General features: G+C 42.2%; 1 protein-coding gene across 43 annotated transcripts in view; it reads left to right on the top strand.

Annotated features, from left to right (window-relative positions):
* LOC148360213 (protocadherin gamma-A4-like) overlaps positions 1 to 13368 on the top strand; it is a 275781-nt gene that overhangs the window by 225633 nt on the left and 36780 nt on the right. For 2 of the 43 annotated variants that reach the window (XM_088343692.1, XM_088343682.1), the window contains exon 1: positions 1300 to 3939. The exons of 39 other annotated variants lie outside the window; for them this stretch is intronic. In XM_088343692.1, the coding sequence (XP_088199818.1) occupies positions 1468 to 3939 (2472 nt within the window). In that variant the 5' untranslated portion in view covers positions 1300 to 1467. Of the gene's footprint in view, positions 1 to 1299; positions 3940 to 10124; positions 12835 to 13368 lie in introns of those variants that run through there. 2 more of the 43 variants (XM_088343688.1, XM_088343706.1) reach the window with 2 other exon arrangements.

Genomic DNA, 13368 nt, shown 5'->3' with positions numbered 1-13368 from the left:
TCACATAATCAAATGCACTTAACCTTACTTTTCCTTTATGAAACATGTTTTCTTTATTTTTAAAATGCAAATAACATTGTTTCTGTTCAAATTACCAAATATCATGTTAGCAAAGACTCTGGCCAAGTTAGCACAAAATGAATAACATTAGTCATTCATAATAAAAATGAATAATATTTCTTTAGATACTTGTTTTACTTATTTTTTAAATAGAAATCATGCTTTGTTTTAATGAAACAAAACACTGTTAGCAAAAACTCATTCAATTAAGGAGATTATTTTTGCTCTTTGCCATTAATAATAGCAATAGAAATAAAAATGACAATAATAATAATAATAATAATCTGGTCTTATCCGTGTAGAGGGGTGGCCGACAGCAAGACAAACACATACAAAAAAAAAGAAAATAAAAAAGGGGAAAAGTAGCAAAAAACACACACAAAACTTTGTGCTACTTAATCATGACAATAATAATAAAACATCGTTGTTTTATTATTATTTTGTTAAATGTGTAATGATGTCCTTTTTAAAATAATTTTATTTTTAAATCAATCCAATCTGTTTTAAAAAGAGCACACAATTGAACATATTAAATGAAAATAAGTTTTTAGGGATCAGTTCATATAATGATCATAATTAATGATACTAATTTTGCTCCAGCACCCCTGTGACCCTACTGAGAATAAGCGGTGCAGCTAATGAGAAGAGATGAGATGAGAAATAATACCTAATAATGATAACTATACCATTATTTACTGTTACATGTTGAAAATAATGATACTTTTTTCAACTATGATACCCATGACAATACCAATCGTTATTTTTACTGTTTGAAATTAATAATTAAAAATCGTTTTTTTGCACCCAAAATGCTTTATTTTTCATGAAAAATAATTTTAATTCAAGCAAATCTTTAATCTAAGGCATATAGTTAATACATACATAGGATCTTAGATATTTTATCTGGGTTTTAGGTTCTAATTTAGAGTTATTGTTTTAAAACATTTGATGAATTTTCGATTAGCTGAAGAATCTTTAGTCGTGTTGGAACCACAAGTGGTCGCTTTCTTTTACTTCAAAGTAAGCATTTGTTCTTGCTGTGTGTGTGGGTGAAATAGGAGGTTTGTGGGTTGGGCGAGAGAAGAGCCTCTCCCTCATTGGCTGACGGCTCTGCCGTTGACAATAGAAGGGCAGAAGAGCCTCCCCCTCATTGGCTGACTGCTCTGCCGCTGTGGGCCAATAGGATTTGCAAGTGTACAAAGCAATCTCGTCCTCACCCCCAATGCAGCTTCATCTCTATTGTAAATCGAGCAGAACAAGGAAAGGGAGCGCAGCAACTGTCTGCGCGCTCCCTTGCGCACAAGGCTTATTTTTTATTATATTTTCTTTGATTTTGAGGCTCTAAAACTATGCTCTGTTATGGTAGACCATGGTGTCTTGGATTCTCACTTGGAATGGTGATTTTTGATGCAAGCTCGACTGGAATATTTACATGGTAGCAGAGCAAGGATGACAAAGACAAGGCACTGGAGATGGCAGGCTTTTTGGTGGCATTTTTTCTTGTGGATTGCAGCCACGGATGCCCAGACTCGTTACAACATCCCAGAGGAACTGAAGAAAGGATCAGTGGTGGGGAATTTAGCCAAAGATTTGTCTTTAGGGCTGTCTGAGATTTTTGAACGCAAGCTGCGCGTGGCTGCGGAGGCTGGGAAACAGTATTTCAGTGTGGACGCGGGGAAGGGCGAGCTGCTGGTCAGCGACAGAATAGACAGAGAGGCTTTGTGCGGACAAAGCACCAGCTGCGTGCTCCCCCTGCAGGTCATTATTGAGGATCCCTTGCAGCTTTTCCGCGTGGAGGTGGAAATAATTGACATTAATGATAATGCGCCCTTGTTCCCTTCTAATGACGTCACGTTAGAGATTTCAGAAATTACTGTAGTGGGTGTCCGTTTTCCGGTAGAAAGTGCCATTGATCCGGATGTTGGTGCTAATTCTCTTAAGTCATACACCATCAGTAAAGATGAGTGTTTTAATATTAGACTCAAGGAGGTGGCCGGGGGGAGGAAAATTCCCGAGTTAGTTTTAGTGAAACCTTTAGATCGGGAGAAAAAGCCTGTCCATCAGCTTTTACTGACAGCTCTGGATGGAGGCAGTCCGATGAAATCAGGGACATCACAAATAACTATCCATATTCTTGATAACAATGATAATATTCCTTATTTCGAGAAAGCATTGTATAAAGTGTCCGTCCCTGAAAATCTTGAAAAAGATGTGAAAATTGTACAAACAAAAGCAACAGACATGGACATAGGGCAAAATGGAGAAATTGAATACTTTTTGGGTGCTCACACACCAGATAGCGTCCTCTCTGTGTTTATGATCGATAGTGTTACCGGCACGATATTTTTAAAAGGAAAATTCGATTTTGAGACAACAACAAATTATGAATTGGATGTAAGTGCAAAAGATAAAGGAAGTCCTCGAATGGAGGGACACTGCACTGTCCATGTTGAAATTTTGGATGTAAATGACAACGCTCCAGAAATTATTCTCACCTCTAATTCAAAACCACTTCGTGAGGATTCTCCCAATGGTACTGTGGTGGCGTTGTTGAGTGCCAGAGACCTAGACACTGGTGATAATGGGAAAGTCACTTTAAATCTTCCCTCGAACTATCCATTTGCCCTCAAGCCATCTTTTTCTCATAATTATGCACTAGTTACTAGTGGAGCATTAGATCGAGAAAATGTGTCTGAGTATAATATTGAGATAATGGCCAATGACAAAGGATCTCCTCCTCTTTCTAGTAAAAAAATAATCACTGTTAGCATCACTGATGTGAACGACAACCCTCCGGTGTTTTCTCAGAAAACATACAGTGTTTTTTTAAAAGAAAACAGCGCGCCAGGCTCAATTCTGTACTCTGTGTCGGCTAGTGATCTGGACACTGGCGAAAATGCCAAAGTGTCCTACTCGATCGTAGCCTCCAAAGCGCAGGACCAATCAGCGACGTCCTATGTGTACATAAACGCGGGGAACGGAAGCATCTTTAGCACACACTCATTGGACTACGAGAAGGTGAAAGTTTTGGAGGTGCGGGTGGAGGCTAAGGACCAGGGCTCTCCATCCCTGCGCAGCCAGGCCTACGTGCAAGTTTTCATCCTGGACGAAAATGACAATGCCCCTGCCATCATCTCCCCCTCTCCCCACGCTGCCTCCCACCTGAGGCTGCCCCGCTGGGCCAAGATGGGCCACCTGCTCACCAAGGTGACAGCCGTGGATGCTGACTCGGGCCACAACGCCTGGATTTCGTACCAGGTGGCAGAGGCCACTGACGCCTCTCTCTTCACGCTGGCCCTGCACACGGGGGAGCTGAGGACTAAACGCGCCGTGTCCGAGCACGACGACTCCTCTCAGAGGCTGGTCCTAGAGGTCAAGGACCACGGCCAGCCAGCCCAGTCCACCACTGTCACGCTGTCTGTCCTGCTGGAGGAGCACCATGGCGCAGGCGAGCCGGCCTCTGAGCTCAGACACCACGCGGTCGAGCCCGGAAAGAAGGGTGGCAGGATGGCACTCTATCTCATACTGGCGCTGGCCTCTGTGTCAGTGCTAGCCCTGCTCACCATGCTAGTCCTGGCCGTTAAATGTGTTAAGGGCGGAGCTGGACCCACCTGCTGCATCAGGCAGCATTCGCAAGACAAAAAACACAACCGGAACCTGCACATTCAGCTCAACACGGACGGACCCATCAAGTACGTGGAGGTTCTGGGAGGAGACGTTATGTCTCAAAGTCACTCCTTCCGGTCCTGCATGTCTCCCGTGTCCGAGTACAGCGATTTCACGCTGGTCAAGCCCAGCAGCACCACCGACTTTAAGGAGGTCATCAGCGTCATGGACGCTTCGTTACCAGACAGTACTTGGACCTTTGAAAGCCAGCAGGTGAGGGCTACTTTTGTTAGCATTCAAGGAAAATTTCCAGTATGCTGCATACTTTGTCATGCCACAATATTCAACAAGGTCTTTGCTTAAAAGTATTGATTTTTATTTTTAATATCAGCAAATATTCAACTAATCATGTTCAAAATCTAAGTATCTTTTTAAAACATTTTTAATGAACTGTAACACACAAGTTTTTGTTTTCTTAAGAAATGTTAGGTCCGATGCATTTCAGCAGTCATGCTCGAACAATTCAGGACCACACTCGGTGGACAGCGTCTTTGGCGGTTTACGATCATAAACTTGGGTGGGGGTGGAACACATTTTTTGGGGTCTATCACTGAGTGATGCATTGGTTAATTGTCTCCCTAACATTAGTAACATTTGTATCAAAATTAATTTGTGAGTTGTATGTCATCACGGGGTGCATGTTCAATCCAGATGTGCCCACTTGCGTGTTTTCTTTTTTATTGTGTGTAAAAAAACGATGAAATATGGACTTAAATGATAAAAAAAGGCTACAAACATTTGTGTTAAGCCACATTTTTTCAACTAAAATACAATTACATGCAAAAAAAAACAGTATTAGTCAACATCTCATGCATGTCACAAAACAAAATTTTGATTTCAACAGTTCAGTGCTCCAAAAACACTTATGAGTTTTGTCAAACGTTTAAATTATTTAAATTCTAAACATTAGTAGAACAAAATTGTTAGTCCAAGAACTTGAAAGTGAAGTTCAAAGACTCCATGAAAACCTCTGGGAGTCCCAGAGAGTGCCCTATTACATATGTAAACAAACCCAAAATGAATCAGAACCGGAGTGTGGACAAGGAAGTAAAAACCAATTGACATACAAACCCTGCTGCATAAAAAAATCTAATGTGTTGATTTAATATTGCAATTTTGCTAATTTTATATTGAAATATTCTAATTGTGAGCTTCCAAAAATTAGATTATCATCAAATTAGTCATTGTTTGAGTTGGCTTGTTATTGTCATGAGAACAGTTTTGAGTAAGGTGTGCAAAAAATAACCCCATAATTTTCACATAAAGCAAATCCACCTCAAGTAAGTGAAGCAGCCACATAAGTATTTTTTTTTCCAAATAAATCTTTTTATTGTTATATGTGGTGTGTACCCTTTATAGAAGTGCAAATCAGAAGAGTGACATTTTAAACACAGTGTGATAATAACAATAATTATTTTTACTAAACTAGTTCAACATATAATTTGTGGGTGTTTTAATTTACAAATAGCCTAATATTTGTGTACAGTTAGCTTATTATTTGTCTATATTTGGTATATCATCAATATGTTTTTTTATATTTAAATGAGCATAGATGGGAAGCAAGTATGTTTTCTCTGCACACAAGCAGCTATGTGGGGCTTTCGGGAGGGGCAGAGAGCTGTGCCTTTAAAAGGGCACTGTGATCAGCAGTCTTCCCATTGGCTGGTGCAAGCTGAGCAGTGAACCAATCGGAAAGTAGACTGTACAAAGCAATCTTGTCCCTGCCCCCACGGCAGCTTCATCTCACACGTCGAAAGAGCTGAGCTGCGGCACAGACAGAAAGGATTCAGTTGGTTTGCTGTTTTTTCTGCAACATTAAGGGATTTCAATGAATATTTTTGCTCAGATGGCTTAAGTTGTGGATTGTGGAATTATCCCTTTTTTCTATAGATGACCAGATGCCTTAGGGTGGATTTTATTGAGGATGTTGGTGGTCTAAAGGAGCAAGGATGACAAAGACAAAGGGATGTCGGCACTGGCAGGCTCTTTGGTGGCATTTTTTCTTGTGGATTGCAGCCACGGATGCTCAGACTCGTTATAGCATTCCAGAGGAGTTAGAAAAAGGATCTGTGGTGGGAAATTTAGTCAAAGATTTGTCTTTGGGTCTGTCTGACATTTCTAAACGCAAGCTGCGTGTGGCTGCGGAGGCTGGGAAGCAGTTTTTCAGCGTGGATGCCGGGAAGGGCGAACTTCTAGTCAGCGACAGAATAGACAGAGAGGCTTTGTGTGGACAAAGTACCATTTGTGTGCTCCCCTTGCAGGTCGTGCTAGAAAATCCCTTGCATTTGCATCGTTTAGAGGTGGAAATAAGAGATATTAATGACAATAGTCCTCGCTTTCCAACAGTAGAAATTAACCTTCAAATACCAGAATCTGTTGCCGTAGGTACACGTTTTCCCTTAGAGAATGCAGAGGATCCTGATGTGGGCGGAAATTCTCTGAACAGGTACTCTCTCTTCAAAAATGATTTTTTTTCTTTAAGATTTAAAAATGAAAAAAATGGTCTAATTGCCCCAGAACTTGTGTTAGACAAATTACTAGACAGGGAACAAGTGTCTGTTCATGAGCTGCTATTAACAGCACTGGATGGAGGAAACCCCATTAAATCTGGAACCTGTAAAATTAACATTGATGTGCTTGATATAAATGACAATGTTCCGGTATTTGAGCAAAAAGAATATCAAATACATTTGAAGGAAAACAGCACAAAAGGGACATCTGTGGTAAGTGTTAAGGCAACAGACATGGATCTCGGCGTTAACAGTGAAATTAAATATTATTTTGGATCCCGCACTCCCCAAGTGGTTTTATCAACATTTAAAATGAATGAACAGACTGGAGAAGTGGTTTTACAGGGAGAATTAGACTATGAGGCCTTTTCATCTTATCTGATTGATATCACAGCAAAAGACCAAGGTGTACCTGTAATGGAAGGTCACTGCCGCTTAGAGCTGAATATTGAAGACATAAATGATAATTCTCCAGATATAATTCTCACTTCCACACCCACTCCTGTACCAGAAGATGCTCCACGTGGCACCGTGGTTGCTTTAATTAGTGTAAAAGATGCGGACTCTGGTAATAATAGCAAGGTGGCACTGCAGCTACCTGGTAGCGTGCCTTTTTCGCTAAAACCGTCCTTCTCTAATAATTATGCGCTGGTTACGAGCGGAGGATTGGATCGAGAGAGTGTGTCTGAATATGAAATTGAGATAACAGCCACTGATGCAGGATCTCCACCTTTCTCGAGTAAGAAAATGATAGCTATTAGCATCAGTGATGTGAATGACAACCCTCCGGTGTTCTCTCAGAAATCATACAATGCTTTTTTAAAAGAGAATAGTCCGCCAGGCTCAATTCTGTACTCTGTGTCGGCTCACGACCCTGATGCTGGTGAAAACGCCAAAGTGTCCTATTCCATCATAGCCTCCAAAGTGCAGGATTCGTCGGCCGCTTCATACGTGTATGTAAACGCGGGGAACGGAAGCATTTATAGTACGCACTTGTTGGACTACGAGAAAGTTAAAGTATTGGAGGTGAGGGTGGAGGCCAAGGACCAGGGCTCTCCGTCCCTGCGTAGCCAGGCCAGCGTGCAGGTTTTCATCTTGGACCAGAACGACAACGCCCCCGCCGTCATCTCCCCCTCCCCCCACACTGCTTCCCACCTTAGGCTGCCCCGTTGGGCAAAGCCAGGCCACCTGCTCACTAAGGTGACCGCTGTGGACGCCGACTCAGGCCACAATGCCTGGATCTCCTACAAAGTGGCGGAGGCCACCGACACATCTCTCTTCACGCTGGCGCAGAACACAGGGGAGCTGAGGACTAAACGCGCCGTATCCGAGCACGATGACTCCCCTCAGAAGCTAATCCTGGAGATAAAGGACCATGGCCAGCCGGCTCAGTCCGCAACTGTCACGCTGTCCGTCCTGCTGGAGGAGCACCACGGTGCCGACGAGCTCACCTCCGAACTCCGACGCCACGCAGCCGAGCCCGGGAAGAAAGGTGGCAGGATGGTGCTCTATCTCATCCTGGCGCTGGCCTCCGTCTCGGTGCTTTCTCTGCTCACCATGCTTGTCCTAGCGGTGAGATGTTTCAAGGGCGGAGCTGGACTGGCTTGTTGCGTCAGGCGGCATCACCAAGATAAGAAACTTAATCGGAACTTGCACATTCAGCTCAACACGGACGGACCCATCAAGTACGTGGAGGTTCTGGGAGGAGACGTTATGTCTCAAAGTCACTCCTTCCGCTCCTGCATGTCCCCCGTGTCCGAATACAGCGATTTCACGCTCGTCAAGCCCAGCAGCACCACCGACTTTAAGGAGGTCATCAGCGTCCTGGACGCTTCCTTGCCAGACAGCACTTGGACCTTTGAAAGCCAGCAGGTGAGGGCTACTTTTGGTAACATTCAAGGAAAATTTCCAGTTAGCTGTGTACTTTATGTCATGCAAAATGTATAATTGACTCCTTTACTGAATGTTGCATTCGGTAAGTGCCTTCCTATATAAGAATCAATCTAATAAACATTTTTTAAATCATTAAAGTTTTCAGGTATACCGTAAAATTTGGCTAATTCATGCATTTTTTCGCAACAGCCGCCGGGGGCGCCCGAGCGGTAAAGGTCTGAGTGAGACACGTTGAATATGTGTTGAGGAAGACGCAAGTTTAATGTAACTTTGCGCTTTGTCCGTGATTAAAACTATCATGAACAGACCTTCATCATGGAAAAGGTGTCAATCAAAGGTGAAGGTGAACTACCACATTGATAATCCTTTTATGAGTCTGTTTATTTGGAAACTGAAATAATGTGGCAACGGCTTACAAAGGAGAAATGCTTTAGGCGGATTTCAATTCTTCTGTCGGCATTATCGAGTGTTTTGAATAATCATTTCACACGGTTGGATTCCATGTAATGAATGTCCTTGATGTAACAAAACCATTTTTGCGGATATTTAAAGAAGTTGAAAACAGCCAGGGGGCGTCATGGTGAGTGACTCCGGCTTTATAGTTTTCAGATATTTTGTTTCTGACTGATTGTGATGATTCTCTGATGAGTATATTTTGAAATTCATATCTTGAATCCCAAGAGTGTAATCCTTCCAAAGTTATGTGTCCTGACATATTTCACTCACTGGTGACTTCGAACAGACACGTATTTCTTTATCACAATTGGTGGCCTGCCGGCGAAACCTTAAGGGGTTAAGGTATTATATATTGTTAAAACTCTTTCTGTGTTACATCTTTCTTTGTAAATATATCATGTTTCAATGTGGGCACGTGCGGCTTATAGTCAGGTACTGCTTCAGGTGCAGCTTATGTATGGACAAAATGTTTTTTCCTTTTAAAATGCACTTAGTAAGGCTTATCAGGTGCGCCTTATGGTCTGAAATTTACAGTAATTTAGCTTTTGCAAAGACATATGATGCAATTTTGTAATGACATTTTTAAAACTGAAATATTTCAAATTTGACCTTCGACAATACAAAGCTTTGTCTTGAGAAATGCAAATCAAATCTACAATTAACTCTTTTTTTAAACACAAAACAGAACTGACAAAAATAAACAGCATTATTTACATCTTAATCCATAGCACTGACAACACCTTTGTAATAAGAACAATTTCAAAGATCTAAAAAACAACAACAGTTAAGTTTTCATAAACCTTTTAATTATTTGAATTACAAACATCACTAGAACAAAATTTGCTGTCTTGAAACGTCAAAAAATTCAATGATGACCAGTTGGTGTCCCAGGAAAGTGTCTAATTAAGTGTACAATCAATTCATTTTTGCAAATTTACGATCAGTTAAATTTTATGCTCAAATATTATAATTCTATAATTCTGAAAAACACACAGTTCTAAACTCACTAGTTGTTTGACTTGACTTGCACTTGTATGATAACAGTTTGGATAATGTGTACAAAAAATAAATCTGCACCTAGCAAGTAAGGCAGCCAACCTAGTTTTTATACAAGGAGCTTTTTTCATTTTATTAATGCTGTGTACCCTTTAAAAACACTCAATTTAGCCGTATGGGAATTAAAATCAACATTTTAACCACAAGGTGAAAAGAGCGTTAATTGTACTGCTAGACTATAAAGGAAAAAAACTTCTGGATGGTTTGAGTTTTATTTGGATATTCATTAGTTGTATGTAAAATATTGACACATTGTCATAATAATGTTTCAAAAATCATCACAATTTGTGTATTCGTTTAAATTCAGCCTAATATTTGTGTATAATCAACCTAAAACTATTTGAAAGATTCACAGTATTTTTTTTAACAATTAAATAAGCATAGCTAGGAAGTGTTTTACCTCTGCTCACAAGCAGCAATGAGGGGCTTTCAGCAAGGGAGGGGAGCATGGAGATCAGCTGTATTCCCATTGGCTTGTGCAAACCGAGCTGTGAACCAATAGGAGTGCACACTGTACAATGCAATCTCGTCCCTGCCCCCACGGCAGCTTCATCTCACACGTCGAATGAGCCGAGCTGCGGCACAGAAGGAAATGATTCAGTTTGTTTGCTGTTTTTTGCTACGTTAAAAGGGATTTAAATTGATAATTTTCTCAGATGGCTTGATTGTGGATTGTGGAACTATCTTCCTCTGTATGGATGACAAAATGTCTTGAAGAGGATTTCGTTGAGGATGTGGTTGGCTTAAAGGGGCAAGGATGACAAAGACAAAAGGATGTCAGCACTGGAGATGGCAGGATCTTTTGTGGCATTTTTTATTTTGGATTACAGTGGATGCTCAGACTCGTTACAGCATCACAGAGGAGCTCAAGCAAGGTTCGGTGGTAGGGAATTTGGCCAAAGATTTGTCTTTGGGGCTGTCTGAGATTTCTGAGCGCAAGCTGCGCGTGGCTGCGGAGACTGGGAAGCAGTTTTTTAGCGTGGACGCGGGGAAGGGCGAGCTGGTGGTCAGCGACAGAATAGACAGAGAGGCTTTGTGTGCACAAAGTGCCAGCTGCGTGCTCCCCCTGCAGGTCGTGCTAGAAAATCCCTTGCAATTGCATCGATTAGAAGTAGAAATCCGAGATATAAACGACAATTCTCCTCATTTTCCGACAGCTGAAACGAATCTTAAAATACCAGAATCTGTAGCAGTAGCTACACGTTTTCCTTTGGAGATTGCTGATGACCCAGATGTCGGAGGCAATTCTCTAAAAACATACTCTTTAATTAAAAACGAATATTTTTCTTTAAAATTCAAAGAAGCAAAAAACGGTAAAACTGTTCCTGAGCTGATGTTGGAAAAGTCATTGGACAGGGAAAAAATTGACACTCATTTCTTGCTTTTAACAGCATTAGATGGAGGAAACCCTGTAAAATCTGGAACTTGTAAAATTGTTATAAATGTTCTTGATAATAATGACAATGTTCCGATATTTGAAGAAAAGGAGTATGTTGTTTCGTTAAAGGAAAATAGCACCATTGGATCATTAGTGGTAAGGGTAAAAGCAATGGATGCAGATGATGGTGTTAACAGTGACCTCAAGTATTATTTTGGGTCCCGTACTCCAGAAGCGGTCTTATCCACTTTTAAAATAAATGAAGTAACTGGACAAATTGTTTTAAAAAGAGAATTGGATTATGAAATGCACCCATCATATCTTATTGACATAACTGCCAAAGACAAAGGGGTGCCTGAAATGGAGGGTCACTGTCAATTACAAGTTGATGTTGAAGACATAAATGATAATTCTCCAGAAATAATTCTCACCTCAACACCCAGTCCTGTACCAGAGGATGCTCCACGTGGCACCGTGGTTGCTTTGATCGCTGTTAAAGATGCTGACTCTGGCGATAATAGCAAAGTTGCACTGCAGCTACCTGGAAGCCTTCCTTTTTCCCTAAAACCGTCCTTCTCTAATAATTATGCACTAGTTACGAGTGGGGGTTTGGATCGAGAGAGTGTGTCTAAGTATAATATTGAGATTACAGCCACTGATGCAGGATCCCCGCCTCGCTTTAGTAAGAAAATGATAGAGGTTGCCATTAGTGATGTTAACGATAACCTGCCGGTGTTCTCTCAGAAATCCTATAATGTTTTTTTGAAAGAAAATAGCCCACCAGGCTCAATTTTGTACTCTTTGTCAGCTCACGACTCAGATGTTGGCGAAAACGCAAAAGTTTCCTACTCAATCGTAGCCTCAAAAATGCAGGATTCGACGGCGGCATCATACGTGTATGTAAACGCGGGGAACGGAAGCATTTATAGTACGCACTCGTTGGACTACGAGAAGGTTAAAGTATTGGAGGTGAGGGTGGAGGCCAAGGACCAAGGCTCTCCATCCCTCCGTAGCCAGGCCAGCGTGCAGGTCTTCATCTTGGACCAGAACGACAACGCCCCTGCCGTCATCTCCCCCTCGCCCCACGCTGCCTCCCACCTGAGACTGCCCCGCTGGGCCAAGGCAGGCCACCTGCTCACCAAGGTGACGGCTGTGGACGCCGACTCAGGCCACAACGCCTGGATCTCTTATAAGGTGGTGGAGGCCACCGATGCCTCTCTCTTCACGCTGACCCCACACACGGGGGAGCTTAGGACCAAACGCCCATTGTCCGAGCACGACGACTCCTCTCAGAGGCTAATAGTGGAGGTCAAAGACCACGGCCAGCCAGCCCAGTCTGTCACCATCACGCTGTCTGTTCTGCTGGAGGAGCACCACGGTGCTGACGAGCTTGCCTCCGAGCTCAGACGCCACGCGGCCGAGCCCGGCAAGAAGGGTGGCAGGATGGTGCTCTATCTAATCCTGGCGCTTGCCTCCGTCTCGGTGCTGGCTCTGCTCACCATGCTTGTCCTAGCGGTGAGGTGTGTCAAGGGCGGAACTGGACCTGCTTGCTGCGTCAGGCGGCATCACCAAGATAAGAAACTTAATCGGAACTTACAGATTCAGCTCAACACGGACGGACCTATCAAGTACGTGGAAGTTTTGGGAGGAGACGTCATGTCCCAGAGTCACTCCTTCCGCTCTTGCATGTCCCCTGTGTCAGAATACAGCGATTTCACGCTGGTCAAGCCCAGCAGCACCACTGACTTTAAGGAGGTCATCAGCGTCCTGGACGCTTCCTTGCCTGACAGCACTTGGACCTTTGAGAGCCAGCAGGTAAGCATTACTTTTATCAGCATTCAGGGAACATTTCCAGTGCGTTTCTTACAAGTTGTATTCAACTACACGAGGTTCAGTGTTTTTTTTTTTTTGCTCACAGTTGTTGAGTATTATTTTAACTACACACTAAAGTTGAACAACTCATGTTCAATGTCTAGATACATTTTTAAACCTTATGTTTCTTCGTTTTAATTAGAAATGTAAGCCTGATGCCTTTTAGTATTACTGAAACAATTCAGCACCGCGCTCTGTGGACAGCGACTTGACAGTGACAGTACCGCTTGGATGGAGGGGAAAAACATTTTTGGAGGGGACGATGTGGTTCTAACAAGTCCTTTACTGAGTGTTGCATTGGTTAGTTACCTTTGACCTCATATTCAATTTATCAGTTTTATATCTTTATTATGTGCTGGTATAATTCAAATTTAGTAAACACGTGTGTACTAAATGTTTGAATTACAACCGATGTGGACTTGGAAGATTCACGCCACATTTATTGAAATTAAATACAATTACAGCTGGCCAAAAGAA

Source organism: Urocampus carinirostris, chromosome 9 (assembly GCF_059441175.1).
Source record: "Urocampus carinirostris isolate Australia breed hairy pipefish chromosome 9, RoL_Ucar_1.0, whole genome shotgun sequence".
NCBI lineage: Eukaryota > Metazoa > Chordata > Actinopteri > Syngnathiformes > Syngnathidae > Urocampus > Urocampus carinirostris.
This window is presented reverse-complemented; position numbering and strand designations above follow the sequence as displayed.